General features: G+C 48.9%; 1 protein-coding gene across 1 annotated transcript; it reads right to left on the minus strand.

Moving 5' to 3' along the window:
* Positions 1-12,674: 12,674 nt before the first annotated feature.
* GDF2 (growth differentiation factor 2) lies at positions 12,675-16,754 on the minus strand. Its single transcript, XM_027594703.1, has 2 exons — positions 16,409-16,754; positions 12,675-13,615 (listed from the first exon to the last, which is right to left on the minus strand). The coding sequence occupies exons 1-2, from the start codon at positions 16,752-16,754 to the stop codon at positions 12,675-12,677; spliced, it is 1,287 nt and encodes a 428-aa protein (XP_027450504.1).
* Between the last annotated feature and the right edge of the window lie 208 nt (positions 16,755-16,962).

Genomic DNA, 16,962 nt, shown 5'->3' on the forward strand with positions numbered 1-16,962 from the left:
AAAGAAGGCCCCTGCTGGTTGAGGGCTTGGGCCGTGGCCCGATGTTTGCAGGGAGAACCCAGTTGTAGAACTTGAGTCTCTGGGGTCCCAGACCTCACAGGCATCCAGATCATTCCCCCGCCTGCACAGAGCACACCAACCTGTCTCAGGTGAACGCTCCTTCATGCTTGCAGCTGACCTGCCACAGATCTCCAAGGAGCCTAGAGTCCAGAACCCCTGCTTTGTCTCTGTATCTCTCTGGGGGTGGGCACTTCCCATATTTAACAGACAACCATGGCTCAGAGTGCGCACAGCCAGGGAGAGCACTGGGAGAGCGGCCTGCCTCCCCTCTCCTCACTTGGCCCTGTTCGCATCACACACACCCCTTGGGTCATGCAAGCAGTAGGCAGGTGCACACGTGTGCCTCAGCAGGCAGCTGCAGGAGCTGTTCCCGGGGACAGGGGGTCTTTCTCGGCACCCTCGAGAACCACAATCCGCTCTCTGGAAATCATTATCTGAGGATGTTTACCAAGGGGTTTATGAAGGCCGAAGAGGTCAATTAGCTAAAACAAACATATTTTTAGCTCATTAGGATTTGTTTAATGCCCAAGTGACATATGGTCACATCACTCCACTGTTTGCAGCCAATGAGGTGAGCCCGATTTATTATAACAATAAGGCCTCCTTAGTCCCCACTGGTAAGACTGGGCCTTCCACCCTACCTCTACTTGGGGAATCACATGTCAGAGTTATGTCCTCCTGGGCCTCCGAGGGCACTTCTCCATCCTTGCTTGAGCTCAGGCAAAGCCTCCAGACCCGGAAGGGCAGAGGATAATGACGACCAGGGAAAAGTCCTTCTCTGGGGAAAGAGCTTCTCCTGGACTCTTTTTTTTTTTTTTTTTAAGATTTATTTATTTATTTATTTGAGAGAGAGAGAGAGAGAGAGAGAGAGAGAGAGAGAGAGAGAGAGAGACAGTGAGAGAGGGAACACAAGCAGGGGGAGTGGGAGAGGGAGGAGCAGGCTTCCTGCCAAGCAGGGAGCCCGATGCGGGGCTCGATCCCAGGACCCTGGGATCATGACCTGAGCCGAAGGCAGACGCTTAACGACTGAGCCACCCAGGCGCCCCATCTCCTGGACTCTTCTTAAAATGCAGTTACAGGATGGGATGCCTGGAGCCATTGTTGGGCCCCGATTTGTGGGGATGGATGGCCCAGAGCCTCACAGAAGATGTGGAAAACAGAATGTGGGTCCATTGCGAGTCACCAGGCAGGCAGTTAGTGTCTACAAGGAGACATAATGTGTCCTCCTGTGGGTGTGGCCAGAGGCCAGTGGGAGAAAATTCTGTCCCCAGAGATCATCTTTCCCTCAATGTTCTTTACGGACATTTTCAAGCAGTACAGTAAATATTCATGTCCTTAGATTTTAACATTGACATTTTCTTACCCTTTCTTTATCTCACCTCTGTCTCTCTGACTCTTTCTTTAAACCTTACACCAGCATGTTTTTTGGATGCATTTCAAAGCAAGTTGAATCCTGTCTTTATTTTATTTTAATCCTTTTTCTTTTTACTTTTTACTTTTTTAAAAATAGGAGTAAAACATACTTATTTTTTCAAGTTAAATAATTCGTAAATGTGTGAACAATCTTTTTCCAAAGCCATTCCAATCCAGCCAATAATAATGTGTATTATACATACATAAATAATGTTTAATGTGTGGCTGTCCTCACTTTTCTCTGGGTTCATACACGAACGCACATATGTAGGACATGTATTGTCTATTCATCTATGGATGCCCATTCATCCTTCCATCCATCTATTATCATCATTTATGTACACATAGGGTCCATACTGTGTATACATGGTAATTTGCCTTTTATTTTACTTACTTAAACATATAGCAGAAACAATCCTCACTGTTGAAGCATATACATAAAGTTCATCCTTGTAATGGCTGCATTGTAGTCCTTGATAATTTAATGATCTGTTCTCCTAGTGAGATATATTTTAAGTTGTTTTTGTTTTTGTTTCTATAAACAATATCATTAATAAATGTTCTTGAACACATGATCTAAAGGACTAGTGCTTCTTGTTTCTGTAAATTCCTAAAACTGGACTCAGTTTTATCATATTTTCAGTAACTTTTAAATTATCTAATAAGTGTGTATTTTTTCTGTTTTTTTTTAAACAACTAAATTGATGTATAACTGACATACATTGAATTGACCATATTTGAAGTGTACAATCTGGTTGGTTTTGACACGTGTATTCGCCTATGGAAATATCATCCAGATCAAGATAATGTATATCACCCTCACCCTCAAATTTTTCTCATGCCTCATTGTTATCCAACCCCCGCTTCCATCTCCATCTCCAAGCAAACTCTGATCTGCCTTCTGTCACCACTGTGGATTTGTTCTCATTTTCCAGAATTTTAAATGGAATTATACCATGTGTACTGGTTTTTTTCTTCCTGTCTTCCTTTATTCAGCACAATGATTTTGAGACACACCTATGTTGTTGAGTGCACTGTTTATTTATTTCATAGCTGAGTAGTACTCCACGGCGTAGATCTACCACAGTCTACCATCCACTCACGGGTTGATGGACCTGCAGCTTGCTTTCATATATAACGGTTACAAATGCAGCCGCAGTGAATGTTTAAGTATAGGTCTCTGCATGGATATATGGTTTTATTTTCACTAGGACAGGAACGCATGTTTAGCATTTTAAGAAATAACCTGTTTTCCAAAATTTAAATTTATACCAGCAACATATGAGACTTCAATTCCTCCACACCAATGCCAACAATTGGTGTGTATGGTCAGACTTTAATCTTAGCCATTCTAATGGATATAGAGTGGCTTCTCATGATTTTAGTTGACATTTCTTTGATGACTAATGGTGTTGAGCATCTTTTAATATATTTGTTGGCTATTTGTATGTATTCCAAGATGAACTATCTGTTTAGACCTTTTGGGCATTCGTTGGGGCTGAGGGGGATGTCTAGGAGTGGAATTGCTGGGTCATGCGGTAATTCTCTGTTTAACTTTTTGAGGAATCGCCAAACTCTTTTCCCCTTGCAGTTGCACCATTTTGCATTCCTGCCAGCACGTATGATGGTTTTGATTTCTCCACATCCTCATCAACACTCGTTATCGTCTGGTTTTTTGATACTAGCCATCCTCATGTGTGTGAAGTAGCTTTGATTTGCATTTCCCTAGTGACTAGCAATGCCAACTATTTTTTTATGTGCTTATTGGCCATTTGCAGTCCTCCCTAGTGAACTATCCATTCAGGTTCTTTGCACCATTTTTAAATTAGGTCATTGGCCTCTTTATTATTGAGTTATAAGCATTTTTTGTATGTTCTAGGAAAAAGTCCCTTATCAGATACATGATTTGCAAATATTCCCTCCTATTCTGTGGGTTATCTTTTTTAACTCTTGGTTTCAGCTCAGGGCATGATCTCAGGGTCTTGAGATTGAGCCCCAGGTCAGGCTCTGCACTGGGCATGGAACCTGCTTAAGAGGCTATCTCTCCTTCTCCCTAGGCCCCTTCCTGCCTCCCTGCTCACATGTGCTCTCTCTCTCTCTCTCTCTCTTTTTAAATTTTGTTGATGACCAGTTTACCTAATTTTTCTTTTCTTGCTCTTGATTTTGATGTCATACCTAAGAATCCTTTGCCAAACCCAAGGTCATGAAGACTTATCTTTATGTTTTCTTTAAGAGTTTTATAGTTTAACTCCTTTATTTAGGTCTTTGATCCATTCTGAGTTAATCTTTATACGTGATGTGAGGTAAGGGTACATTTATTCTTTTGCTTATGAAAATCCAGGAGTCCCAGCATTTTCTCATTTGATCTTCAGTAGCGGACCCAAGGAACAAGACACAGAGTTGATAGATGATAGAGAGATAGAGAGATATAGCTAATAAAGATGATTTATATTTAGGAAATTGGCTGGCTCATGCAATTGTGTGCAATCACAAGTCTGGAATTTGTAGTGCCAGCCCCAGCAGGCTGGAAACTCAGGCATGATTTCTATGTTGCAGTCTTGAGGCAGAATTTCTTTTTCCTCAGGAAACCTCAGTCTTTCCTCTTAAGGCCTTCAACTCATTGGATGAGGCCTATTCACATTATAGAGGATAATCTGCTTTACCTTAAGTCAACTGATAGTAAATGTTAATCACGTTCACTAATACCTCCACAGCAACATCTAAACTAGTGTTTGACCAAACAACTTTGCACCAAGCTTTCTTGACATAAAAATTAACCATCACAGGTAATATTGTTCCCATTTTATAGGTGAAGAAACTGAGTCCTGGAGAGGTCAGAATTCTCCTCCAAGAGCATAGTAAGTAGCCAAGTGGAAACTTGAACTGAAAACTAGCTCCAAAAAAGCATTCAGTCCTCACATCCACACGAAGCCTTTCTGTTTGTTCTGAGAACATTCTAGGCTCAGAGAACACTTGAGTATTCTGCAAACAGGTTTCAGAAAAAAATAGTTTCATTGACCACAAATTCATGCTGTAAATGACTTGAATTTCTCTAAAACATAAATTCCTCATCCCATTGTCCTTAAATTTTTAGCCCCAACATTTTTGCCCTATGTCTCACCAAACATGAAGTTAGACCCAGACTTTCTCAGCCTACTTTCTCCACATGTCCAGAATGGCTTGGACTCACTGCTCCATCTGCTCTGCCATGGCCTCCAAGAACTGTGCTTGGGTTAGCACAGCTTCCCCTCTTTGGTGATCCTGTGAGAGTTTGCTTCATCATCTTCTATCCTCAGCTTTTAGTAATGCACTGTGCTGTCCTCTTTCTGCAGCCTTCGGCAATTCTGGGGTTCGGTCCAGAGCATGAGCTAGGCTAACTAGTGAGGACGGCCCATCTCTGCTGGGCATTGTGGGTGTACGTCTGTGTACATGGATACGCATGTGTGTGTACACGGATATGTGCGTACATTTGTGGGCTCACATTTGTGTGCATTTCAGATCACGCTCTGCTTTTGAGCCTACACTCCCTGCCTAGGAGCATACTCAGCCCTGTAGTCTGACTGCATGGCCTGGGAACAAGCAGGAGGCAAGTCCACACAAGTCTAGTCCACAAGGCCACCAGGGCAGGGCCACTCACTGTACTGGTTTTCTGTGGCTCCTGTCACAAATGACCACAAACCGCGGGGCTTAAAACAAACAAAATTTACTCCCTCTCAGTTTTGGAGGCCAGAAGTCTGAGATAAAAGTGTTGAGAGGGCCGCATTCCCTCTGGGGCCTCTAGGGGACAATGTGTCCTTCACCTTTTCCAGCGTCTGGGGCTGTGCCCTTCCAATCTCCGTCTCTGTAGTCACATGGCCTCCTCTTCTTTTGTCAACCCTCTTCCTTATCTCATCAGGATACACATGATTGCATTTAGGGCCCACCTGGGTAATGCAGAGTATGGTCCTCCTCTCAAAATCCTTCATCGCATCTTTTGCCACTAAAGCGACAGTCACTCTTTGTGCCATATGAGGCTACACTCAGGTTCTGGGGACTAGGTCATGGCCATGTTTTGGGGTCCATACCCACCACAGGCCTGAGCCAGGCTTGAGATCCTGTTAAATGATGCCAACAGCCCTTATGCCCTGTGTCCTCTGGGTTCCGGACAAGGTGTCTCACTAAAGTCCCAGGTCTGTCTAAAGGACCCCTCTGCCTTCCATCTTCTATCGGCCCCGGCTGCTGCAGTCTCCTGGGGGATGCCACTTGCCTCCTCCAAATCCCCTGTCTTTTTACATTTAATTAAATCTCCCCAAACAAATGATGCTTATTGTAAAACAAAGAGAAAGGGAGAGACAAAAATGGTCAGAGGCAGAGCACGGGAAGTGAAGAATTCAAAAGCAGCTCACATTCTGCCTTAATGGCAGCACAGTTAACAAGAATGAGGGTCGTTGTTGCCTGCAGCTGGAGGGTAATTTTGCAGAGCTGATGAGCAAATTCATAGTCTGAAGAAAGAATGCTTGATGGATCTTCACGGAGACTGACTACCAGTGTTATGGCCGTGCATTCCCTGGGTGGTCTGGCAGAACAAGAAACTTCTAACTTCTAACGTGGGAACCCCCTCGGGGGGCTGGGAGCTGGCTCTTCTGCCTGTGTCTGCAATTTCAGACCAACAGATTTTTTTCCAGTATAGCCAACATGCTGTGCATAATCCATCCTGCATCTTAGGAGGGCCCCAGGACTGCCCCTGGACAGACTGCGTGGCGTAGTAACTCTCACAGGCCCTTCCCTTCTGGGATCCTGGGTTGGTGGGTGGCCCCGGGGCCCCACCCTCAGGGCCAGCAGCGCTGTGGCTGCTGGACATGTGTTTGGCATTTAGCTGGTAAGTTGGGACATATGCTTGTCTCAGTTTATTCTCCTCTTCCACTGCTTCTCGCTATTTGTGTGGTGCGTAGTTCCCCATGTAGAACACTGTTCATTGATGCTAGTACACAATTTCCAAGAGAAGAGGTCTTGGTCAAATATGTTGTTAGAGTCTTGCCATGTCTTTTCAATACCTCTTCAAGGTTATCCTGCCGTTGTGTGTGTGTGTGTGTTTGTGTGTGTGTGTGTGTGTGTGTGTACGTGACAGCTTCTCCCAGTGGCATTGAGGCACCGCCCTGCTCAGTCCTGGGTTCCTGTCAGAGCCCCCCCCCCAACCCACATGCCAGCCCCCTGAGCTACTGCCTGGCCGGAGCCTTGTCCAACAAAGGAAGGAGAGTCCAGCATTGACATGGAAGACCCTGAGGGCTCTGGGAGGTGGGGCTCAGCACGGCCTCCAGAATGTGAGCATGACACTGGAGTCCTGCAATGGCCACAGAGCTCACACACTCACCGTCCCGCTCTGCAGACCCAGGAATGCTCTCTGGCTCCCACGGGGAGGTTGCACCTCGGACGTCGTATTTTAACCACCCTAAACCAACACTCTCAACACTGGTTTATTTACTGCCTTTCTTGTTCCTCTTTATGTATCTTTAAAAAAAAAATCACAGAAGGAGAAAAAGACCTTTATGGATAAAGCAAGATGTCTTTTTGATACTCTTCACCTTCCTGCTATTTGCTGTATGTCCTCCTCGCCCTTTTATAAACTACTTCTGTGTGTGTCTGCATGTCCCTCGGCGGGTTTTTGTTGATGTAACTACTATCACCCTGCACATCTCACTCTGCAGCTTGCCCTTTTCCACTCCATGGTATTTTTGATATCTAGCCATCCTGGCACACATCAGCTAGTTGGCTTTTTAATTGCCCTATCTCATTTCACCACATGTGTGTGCCATCCCTTTGTCGATGATTCCCCACTGATGGATATTTGTTCTGTTGCAGGTCAGGTTCCCAGAGAAACAGAATGAGCAGGAGGCACATGGGTAGGAGCTGTGCCTGTCAGGCAGGGGAGGATGTTGGACTGGACAGAGAGAGAAGTTGAATGTGATACAGCTGTCATCGGGACCTCAGCCAACTTCGAGGGGCTCTGGAGTGGGGATGGCCCTTTAAGAATTACCACAAAGTGGGGGCCCCTGGGTGGCTCAGCGGTTGAGTGTCCGACTCTTGATCTCAGCTCAAGTCTTGATCTCAGGGTTGTGAGTTCGAGCTCCACGTTGGGCTCCATACTGGGCGTGGAAGCTACTTAAAAAAATAAGTTACCCCAAATCAAAGCCAGGGGTCAGGCCTTCATACCCCACACAATCAGTCATTGGATGAAGGTTGTCCCTGAGGAGGGAACATAATCTGGGCGAGTTATTCCTTGTAGGCAGCCAAGAACAACTCCTGGGAAGAGGTGAGCTGTCAGCTGACAGTCCTGAAGGGCTCTGTGGTGCACAGGTGCTAAGAGCTAGTGTACAAAGCCTAGAGTTTGCAAACTCCAGTTTCCACATTAAGGCGAGTCTGGAAAAAGCCAGACCCCTTTGTGTCAGGCTGCTCCAAACCTTCTCAGCAACCTTGGTCCCCCAAGGAGCTGCCATAAGGATATAATAAGCTCGCCTTTGAGAGCCTTTGGTCACAAGCTGGAGAAGCCTTTGGGCCTCCTCAGTGTGCACCAGGGAGAAGGGGGCATGGCCGGTCCTTTCACTCAGACCCCGGGGCAAGCTCTCAGCTACAAAGCTTAGACTCCTTGGCACATTGGGATCCTGTCAATATTGAGGCCTGAAGTAGCCTCCAGGGGGGCCCTGGGACTTGGGAAACCAAGATGCTGACTGCACACATGCATTCAGTGTCAGCTACACTGATGTGTGAGGCCAAATGCAGAATGAAAATGCAGGACCCTTGTTCAAAAATCATTGTGAATTTCAAGATGGTGACAGCAGAACATGAAACCATGTGGGCCCCATGCTGCTGCCCAGGCCACGCCGCACACCTGTGTGCCTTCTAGAGAGCAGGCGGTGCAGGTTCCCTGTAGGGAAGAGGCCAGAAGGGGCCTCTCCTCATGTTGCTCAGTGCCAGCTAAAGGCTGGAGTCTGCTGAGGGCCGCACCCACGGAGGTAGGCTCATCCCGGGCTCCTCACCATGCCCTGGGGAGGAACTGATGTCCAGGACAGAGGGTGCTGATCAGACAAGCTAGATATGTAATCACAGCCTTCGAACATGGGAAAGAAGATGTGACCTCCCATACCCACCTATGTTGGCCCCGCTCACATGGGAATTCAGCTGGGTTTGGAAAGAGAAAGCTGCAAGGAAGGATTGACCCAGAGATTCCTGCTTTCTTCCAATTTTGATAGAATTCTGGAAGAGGTAAAAGCCACAGTGTTTCTGTTACCAGTAGGAGAGTCTGTGTTGTGTGAATGGAGGTGTCAGTTCTTGGATTTGCCATGAAAGATTTACATGAGATCCATACTCCAGTAAGGACAGCCAGAAGGGAAGGAGCAAGCACAAAGCAGTTTATTAAGGATAATACACCCTTAAGGTGGGAGAGTGGGCAGGCCCAGAGGCGGCATCTACCCTGAGGCTACAGGGGTCCTTTCTTTTTTGTGTGAGCTGGGTCTTGGGTCATGGACAGACGGGGTGGTCTCTAATGGAAGATGCTTCTAATCATTTGGGAAACTCCTCCAGCAGGTTGGGAGGGGGAGTTTTTGACCCTACAAGGTTTGTACCAGAACTATCATGACAGCCTTCCACATGGGGGAGGGGGCTAAAACCGTAATGCAGATGCATAATAATGAGTCTAGGGGTTACCCTGGGGCAGAGGTGGAAGAGGAGAGTGCCTATTTCGCACCAGTGGCTCTTTGTCTGTCAGCCCCCAGGGTCCTGGGAGCCACAAGGCCAGGATGTTGAGGGGTCTTGGAGGCCAGTGTCAGGATGTTGGGCGTGGAGGCATCTACTGTGTAAACTATTTATCACTGTCCTTGCCTCCAGCTCAGGTCTAACTAACTGCCTACTCTATCACTTCATGACCATGCCAACAGAACGTTAATCAAAGGGGAAAAGGGTGTCCTTCTCCACCTTCTCCTGTGAATTGGTGTCTGGCTGACCAGAGATGTGACCTCCCACACCTGCCTAAGTGGGGCAAGAGAGGCAGTGACCAAGGAAGGCAGAGTCCACAGGAAGGTGGCACTTGCCCAAGAGAGCACAGGCTTTGTCTTTGATTCTTCCTGCTCATGTGTCTTTACCTTGAAGAAGGTCATCAGGACAGAGGCCAGTGCAGCAGAGAGAACTTGGGGTTAGCATCACAACCGGGGTTCAAATCCTGGCTCCAGCAGTTCCTGGCTAGTGGCTCTGAGCAAAGTGTGAAGCCTCCAAAAGCCTCCATCTCCTCTTCATTTGCAAAAGTCAGGATAAAAATGTCTTTTATTCTATGGTTGTTTTTTGAGCTACCGAGTGCAAGTTCCCAGCCTGGCCTGCTGCTCGGGGAGCCACCCAGCTTTCCTCCCTCGCTCTTCTCATGATCTCTCCACAGCAACCCCATCTCACTGTCTCTCTGTTTCTGCCTGTGGCTTTCTGCTTGCCATCCCTGAGCCTTTCACTCTCTTCTTGCTCCTCGCCCAGAAGGGAGGTCACACGAAGAACAGGGGACAGCCGATCCGCCCTACCAAACTGTTCACTTTGCTGGGCTTCAGCTTCTAAATACGTGTGATAGTGATAATATCACCGTCCTGATATGACAAAAATGAAACGCTCTAGGAAATATTACACAAGCCATAGTAAAATCGGTCATTAGGCAGAGGGCTAACTAGCCATGAAACAGAGTGTCCAGAGGATGGCGCTGTTGCATTTCGTTCTGGGGGTGAAAAGCTTTGGGGAACCTGGTGGGAAGAATAACCAGTGAAATGGAAGCCAGACAGCATTTTTGGGGGCGCTCCTTGCAAGTTCATTTCCCAGCACATCTGTCCAAGTCAGTCTGCACTGAACCACAGCCCATGGCAGTCTTCTGAGAGTGACCCAGGCCAGAGGCTTTCAGGCCTTGTCCCCAGAGGACGTGGCACCACAGATGGCTTAGGACAAGAGGTGAGCAGGTCCCTACGCCGAGCCCATAGCAGCCACAAGACAGAAGCACTGTAGTGCTCCTCAGAGTGGGAAGATCAGAGCAGGCACATCAGGAGAGGGGCCAGGGGGGTGGCGCTAGAGTTGGGCCTTCATAGAAGGTGACTTGGCCTGGGCAGCTGGGAGTGGGGTGGCCAGGACAGTTGCCTGAGACTGAGGGGTGGCCCTGAGGCTGGAGCTGGGCCTTGAGTGGGAGCGTAGTGGAAGCTGGGGCTGGAATAGTGGAGCAGGCCCCAGGCCATTGGGCAGGGGTGACTCATGACCCAGACCTCCCTCCCCTGGCATGAGGGAGGTCAGGGAAGGCATGGGGCTGACTGTGGCCTGAGGGGAGGGGTAGGCAGGCTGCCGCATTGAGGGGCCATCAGGCCCAGAGCTGACGTTCAGGAAAAGTCCACAGTTTAGACATTTGACTTTATTTACAAATGAAACTTTGATGCAGGCACAGAAGTACACCACCGGGACTAAAAGAGGTTCCCCGTCCATCTTTATGATTGAGCGACATTGTTGTACCAGGAATTAGTATTTTCTACAACTCCAGTAATTAAAAATTATATTTAAATTAATTAATTTGTATTAATTGTGTTAAAGCTGGTTCATTGTTTCCATGTAAACATTTAACACAAACCACTGTTTAAAAAATATATATACTGGGAGCTTCAACCAGTGGGAAAGGCCCGGGTCTCTCTAGGCCTCTCAGAGGCTCTGCTCTGGCCAGTGGTCAGAAAGGCCATGGAGTGGAATTTTCACCACTTCCAGACTCTTCCTCATTCCCCCCCTCCCCATTCCATGTGTGGCTTCTAGAGTCAGAGGAGGAATGGAACGCAGAGGAAATGGAAACTCTGCCCTCTCTTGGGGTCAGTGGGGGCTGAATCCAGTCCTGAGGCCCAAACCCAGGACAAAGCTGAACACACACAGCTCAAGGAAGCCAGCAGGTGCGGGCAGAGTTGGTTGTGGCCAGTAAGGACCTGAGCTCCTCAGGGACGGGGAACCCTTACCCAGGAAGGCTGGACATCATCACTTGAGTCACCAAGGAGTAAAAATAGGGCCATTGCAAGTACCAAAGCAAGAGCACATTTATTCCAACAAATTCAACTCCAGGTCCTGTCTCCCATGGAGTCCTGGTGGGAGGGAAGCCCACGGATGTGTCATGTGGGTGAGCTGGTTATGCTGAGTCAATTAGCACAGCTATGCGAGCCGTAGGCTGCCCCATCCCTCAGGGGAGATTGTGCCTGCTTCTCCCAAACCGTCTCAGAGTTTGAGGCCACGGGCAGCTGGTGGCCCCGTGTGAGCCGCTGGTGGGACAAGCACAGTACCATCGGGTCCAAGTACCTCCAGCCCCAGCGCATACCGCAAGCCGGGGGCTCCCGTCACACACTCTCTCCATCCTGTAATCCTGCAGTTGGTTTGGGGGATAGTTTTTCAAGAGTCGAGCAACATCTTAAAAAGCACTAGGCCACTGAAGCAGCACAGGCACTGAGCAATCAGATTGTGTCCTGATTGCTCCAAGCAGCCCAATCATACTGGTGGGTACTGGCTAGGGCTGAGTCCAGCTTGCCCCACGCTCCCCGCCTCCCAGAATCTAACTGTTCTTTCGCGCAAGGTGACCTGATAAATTTGGATCGGGTATTTGAGAAGCTCCTGGGCTTTGGTGGTCGACGGACCTATGCAGACCTACGGGTTGGAATCATGGTGTTATTTGAACTGCCTGCGTTTTGGTTTCTGCATGTATAAATTGGGACTCATAACACCCATCTCACTGGGTTGTGGGAATCCGTGAAATGATGGGTGTAGAGCACATGGCTGTCCCTGTCCCCTTCACTCCCTGAGGTTATTGGAATGCGCCCTGTCCTTCTTGCCTCCTTTAATTCCCATAAATCTCTGCACCTCTTTTGTCCTTACTCCCCTGCCTCGTTTCTGCTATTTTCTCCTGACTCTGGATTATTTTTCTCTTGTCCTCTTTTCATTGTCACCCCTTGCACCCCAACAATCCTTCTAGGCTTTCTTCTTCTCCCCAATCCCCACCCCCCACCCCCAGCCGTTGCCTTCCCCTATGGTTGGACCCAATGGTGTACGCTCAGGGTGGGCAGGCCTTTACCTCCAGGATGTGGCAACTCCCTTTCCTCCTCCAGGCTGGCATGCAGGCAGACTTAGTCCCCATCATGCCCAGAGGGACACGGGAGCCCTCCACCCTGTTTCCCCCTGCCCGCAGGCCGGCACTACCTGCACCCACACTCTGCCACGCTCATCCCTTCATAGTGGTACTTGAGGGTGGGGACTCCCATGTCATCCTTGTAGAGGATGGAGATGGGGCTCAGTTTGGTGGGCACACAGCAGGCCTTGCCCACCTTCATGGGGAACTTGAGATGCACCAGGGTCTGCACAATGGCGTGCTTCGTTGGCGTCACGTCATCAGCCAAGGGGAAGAAGCAGCCACCTTTACATTCGAAAGCATCGTACTCCTTGGGTGCAATGATCCAGCTGTCCCAGCCGATGTCCTCGAAGTTCACCCGCAGGGAGGTCTTCTGACAGTGGTTGTTGGCCCCAGCACTCCTCTTCCGTCTGGCTAAAGATGACCCTGTGGCCGTGTGACCTTCCCCGTGCTCATCCTTATTATCACCTGCCTCTGCTGGACCATTCTTGGACAACTTCTTGAGCATACTGTCCTGTTCATGGCTGATCATCTCCCGGAGCTCCCTCCTGGTCTCCTTGGTCCCATTGCTGCGGTCGTTGGAGAAGACAACGAAGAAGGGCAGGTTTTTGGAGCCTGGGGGGACACTGATATCCAGCTTGTCACAGCCCTTCCTGTGACTCTCCACAGTCACTTCCAGTTTATTTTTGCTCTTGGTAGAGTCTGCTCTGACCCACCGCTTCACAGCACTGGAGACCTCAAAGGTCTCCCAGCCCTCATCCAAAATATCCTGGGACACGAGGAATGTCTTGGTTCCTGCAGAAGCATCCCAGGCATCTGCTCCATCCAGGACGTCATAAATGGCCATGTTGCCTCTCAGCTCATGGGAAGCGACTACATGACTTTGGCAGGAGACATAGAGTCGGAGCTCGGCCCTGGTGATCTGCTCATGCCTAGGAATCGAGATGTTGAAGAGCAAGATGTGCTTCTGGAAGGGGAAGTCTTCTGTGGCTGTGATAGAGACAGCATCTGAAATGCAAGCACATAGTGATGGTCATTCTTTCATGACACCAAAACTGGGACTCATGACTTGGGTCCGAGGGCATCCAGGATGACATTGACCTACTCTATCAGGTCTTTACTTGGTTTCACTTAAGCCCTTAATGTAGAAGAGAATTTCAAAAGGTATATTTGGGATCCTCCAAAAAAAAAAAAAAAAAAAAAAACAGAAGCAGGAGATGCCTTGCTTTGGAGTTGTCAGGTCCAGCTCTTTAGTGAGCATCTACTCTGCTCAGCATTGCACTAGAAGCTTTGCATTCTGTATTTCTCTTTGTTCTTCACAGTGGCCCTGGGAGGATCTAATTATTATTCCACTTTTACAGGTGTGGAGATGGGATTTAGGCTGTTTAACTGCCAAGTGCACACATCCTATAAAGCTCTTCACATTAAAAAAAAAAAAAGAGTCAAATAAACAACATAGCAAAGCATATTGTCAACCTCAGAGTGTAGATCTCGAGTGTGTGATGTTAAAGCAGATACCCTGGGAGGGGATGGTGAATGTCCAACATTAAGACAATGTTAAAAATCTCAGCAACTTAGGGGTGCCTGGGTGGCTCAGTCATCAAGCGTCTGCCTTCGGCTCAGGTCACGATCCCAGGGTCCTGGGATCGAGCCCTGCATCGGGTTCCCTGCTCCGCGGGAAGCCTGCTTCTCCCTCTCTCACTCCCCTTGCTTGTGTTCCCTCTCTTGCTGTGTTTCTTTCTGTCAAATAAATAAATAAAATCATTAAAAAAAATCTCAGCAACTTAAAGGGCACAGAAATCATTCAGAATCCTTATTTCTGAGTGAAGTGAAAGTGGATTTTTTTTTAATCTTTGAGGAAAAAAATAAAACAGATTAGCCTCGATTGCTTTGTCATGGTAGGCAAAAATGCGGCTTAGCTTTTAGCTACACAATTTTCTCAGTTTCCAACTTCTCCTGACTGGTACACAGCCGTCAGGATATCTCTGTTATGCGATGGCTCGGTCACAGATATGAAGTCACAACATGAGGGGAGTCTGCGCGTTGCTGTGAAGTCCAGCAGTGTCTGACAGACTGCAGGGCTAATATGGACTCGGCCCCTTCCTAGGCTTGTGACCTTGGAGAAGTCCTGAGTCTCTCCTTGCCTTGGTTTCCTCATCTATACAATGGGGCTCATCCTACCTGCCTTCCAAGGTTAGTGTGAGACTTCTACAAGGTGGCACATAGAACTTACTAACACTGTCCCTGGCTCATAGTTGATGCACAATCAATATTTCTGTGTTCTCTCCAGGTCCTCCTCCCCAACATGCACGCCCCCCTCAAAGCACATAGCCCTCACCCAGTGTGGATGTGCCTGCCGTTCTAGCTCCGGCAGAACATGTGTGCATAGCGAATGGGGTCTATGAGCATTAATGGCCTACTGTGCTCTTACTGTTCCATGCTTTGAAAATCGCTGTGGGACCACATCCCACATCTAGAAAACAAACAGCCTCCCTACCTGAGCTGCACTTGCACGATCTATGGAGGGAAGCATAAGCTGGCCTTCACAGGAGTGCGGGCCACAGGCAGAGCTAGGATTGAGTCAGAAAACTTGTTCTGGGGACATGGACAATGCTGGGTAAGGGAGGGGATGATCATCGAGACGGCACCAAATGCTGGACTCCCAGACTATGGGATTTGGTGAGTAGGTCCAGACAATGAAGCTCAGCCTTTTCCTAAAGCACAGGCTACAGTCATGCCCTGTGGGCATGGTGAGATGTTGGCAGCATCTGGGTAATCTTCAGATTGCATTTTTTTAAATTAAGCTAATATTTTACAAATCAGGCAAGTTCACATAAAATCCAGAGAAATCCGGGTTTTTCTTCCTCTTCTGGGCAATCAGAAAATTCAGCACTGCTGGGCATCCATCATGACTATGGCATCCTTCAGACGGGGCATGTGCTCTGCAGGCTGGGCAGCTCTGGCCTGCGGTGGCACTGTGCCAGGCCTGTTAGGGGTTTGCAGGTGTCAAGCCCAGGAGGAGAGAGGCCCCATGTGCCTGGGTGTTCAGAGAGACAGCAGCAGCAGGAAAAGCCCGAGCTTTGTAGGCATGTGGGGCCTCTGTCGGAATCCAACTGCCAAACCACTGTGTGACCTGGGCAAGTTCCCTCAGCACCTGCGAGGCTTGACTTCCACGCCCACAAAATCATTTCACCTACGTCGTGTGAATTAGAGGACATAAGCCCTAAATTGATATTTGTTGTCTTCCAGCCCTTTCAAATCAGGTAAATCATTTTATATTTAGAAAATCACTAAATTGTCCTCCACTGTTTCTCTCTCAGAAAAATTTATCAGACTTGTAGATACTTTCTGATGGGAGAGAAACAGACATTCTTTCAAAGTTAAAAAATACACCAATTGATTGAAAGCTAAATGAGTTGTCTGTTTCAAAGTAGGGAAGGGGATGAAGAGAAGGGATGGATGAAAGGGAGCTGGCATTCTTGTGGCACCTAATGTGTAAAATTGGCACTGGGCCCAGGGCAGGAGAACCTTCCACAGCAGAGCTGTCCAGTAGAACTTCCTGCTATGATGGAAATGTGCTATACTCTGCACTATCCTATAAGGCAGCCATTAGCCACACATGACCGTGGAGCACCGGAACCGAAGCCAGTGAACTGAGTTATTAATTTTATTTCATTTCAATTCATTTAAATTAAAACTTAAAAAGCCGCATATGTGCAGTGGCTGCCGGACAGGGCAGTGCAGCCCTGACCCCTGCGCCCCCCCCCCAACCCGGGGGTGCCCTGGTGGAGCCGACTCTACCTTCCACGCTGAAGCTGCGCACGATGTTGGACGCGGGGGTCTTGGACTTGTCGGTGGTGTATCTGTTGTACAGGTCGATCATGTACTGGGGTGGCTCCGCTCGGGTTTTGTCCTGGGAAGGGACACCGCTGAGATTGAGGCTGCGCAGGAAATCCACCTTCATGTTCTCCAGGAACATCCTCAGGTCGAAGGTGCCCCCCTCCCGCTCACCTCCGGGCCCCCCGAGAAAGCGGTGGGCATCTCCCCCCGCCGCCGCCCGCCCCCGGCTCTCCAGGGGCTTCCCTGGCGCACAGCCCGCCAGCAGGGAGAGCACAGGCAGGACCACCCAGAGCGCCCTGCAGCACATCTTGGGACGGCGCCGTCGCCCTGGACAGGAGACTGCGGGTGGCGGCCGCGGGTGTGTTAGCGGGCGCAGGGAGGAGCCCGGAAGGAGCGGGCCCGCATTTTCCTGCCCATGGCTCTGCACGAGCCCCCGGGCCAGTTCACAGGCTCTCACCCGCAGGCCCCGGAGTGGCCTCCCCTTGCTCTTATCTGGCCCTCGATGCCGTGCTCCC

The sequence above is a fragment of the Zalophus californianus genome, chromosome 15 (genome assembly GCF_009762305.2).
Source record: "Zalophus californianus isolate mZalCal1 chromosome 15, mZalCal1.pri.v2, whole genome shotgun sequence".
NCBI classification, from domain to species: domain Eukaryota; kingdom Metazoa; phylum Chordata; class Mammalia; order Carnivora; family Otariidae; genus Zalophus; species Zalophus californianus.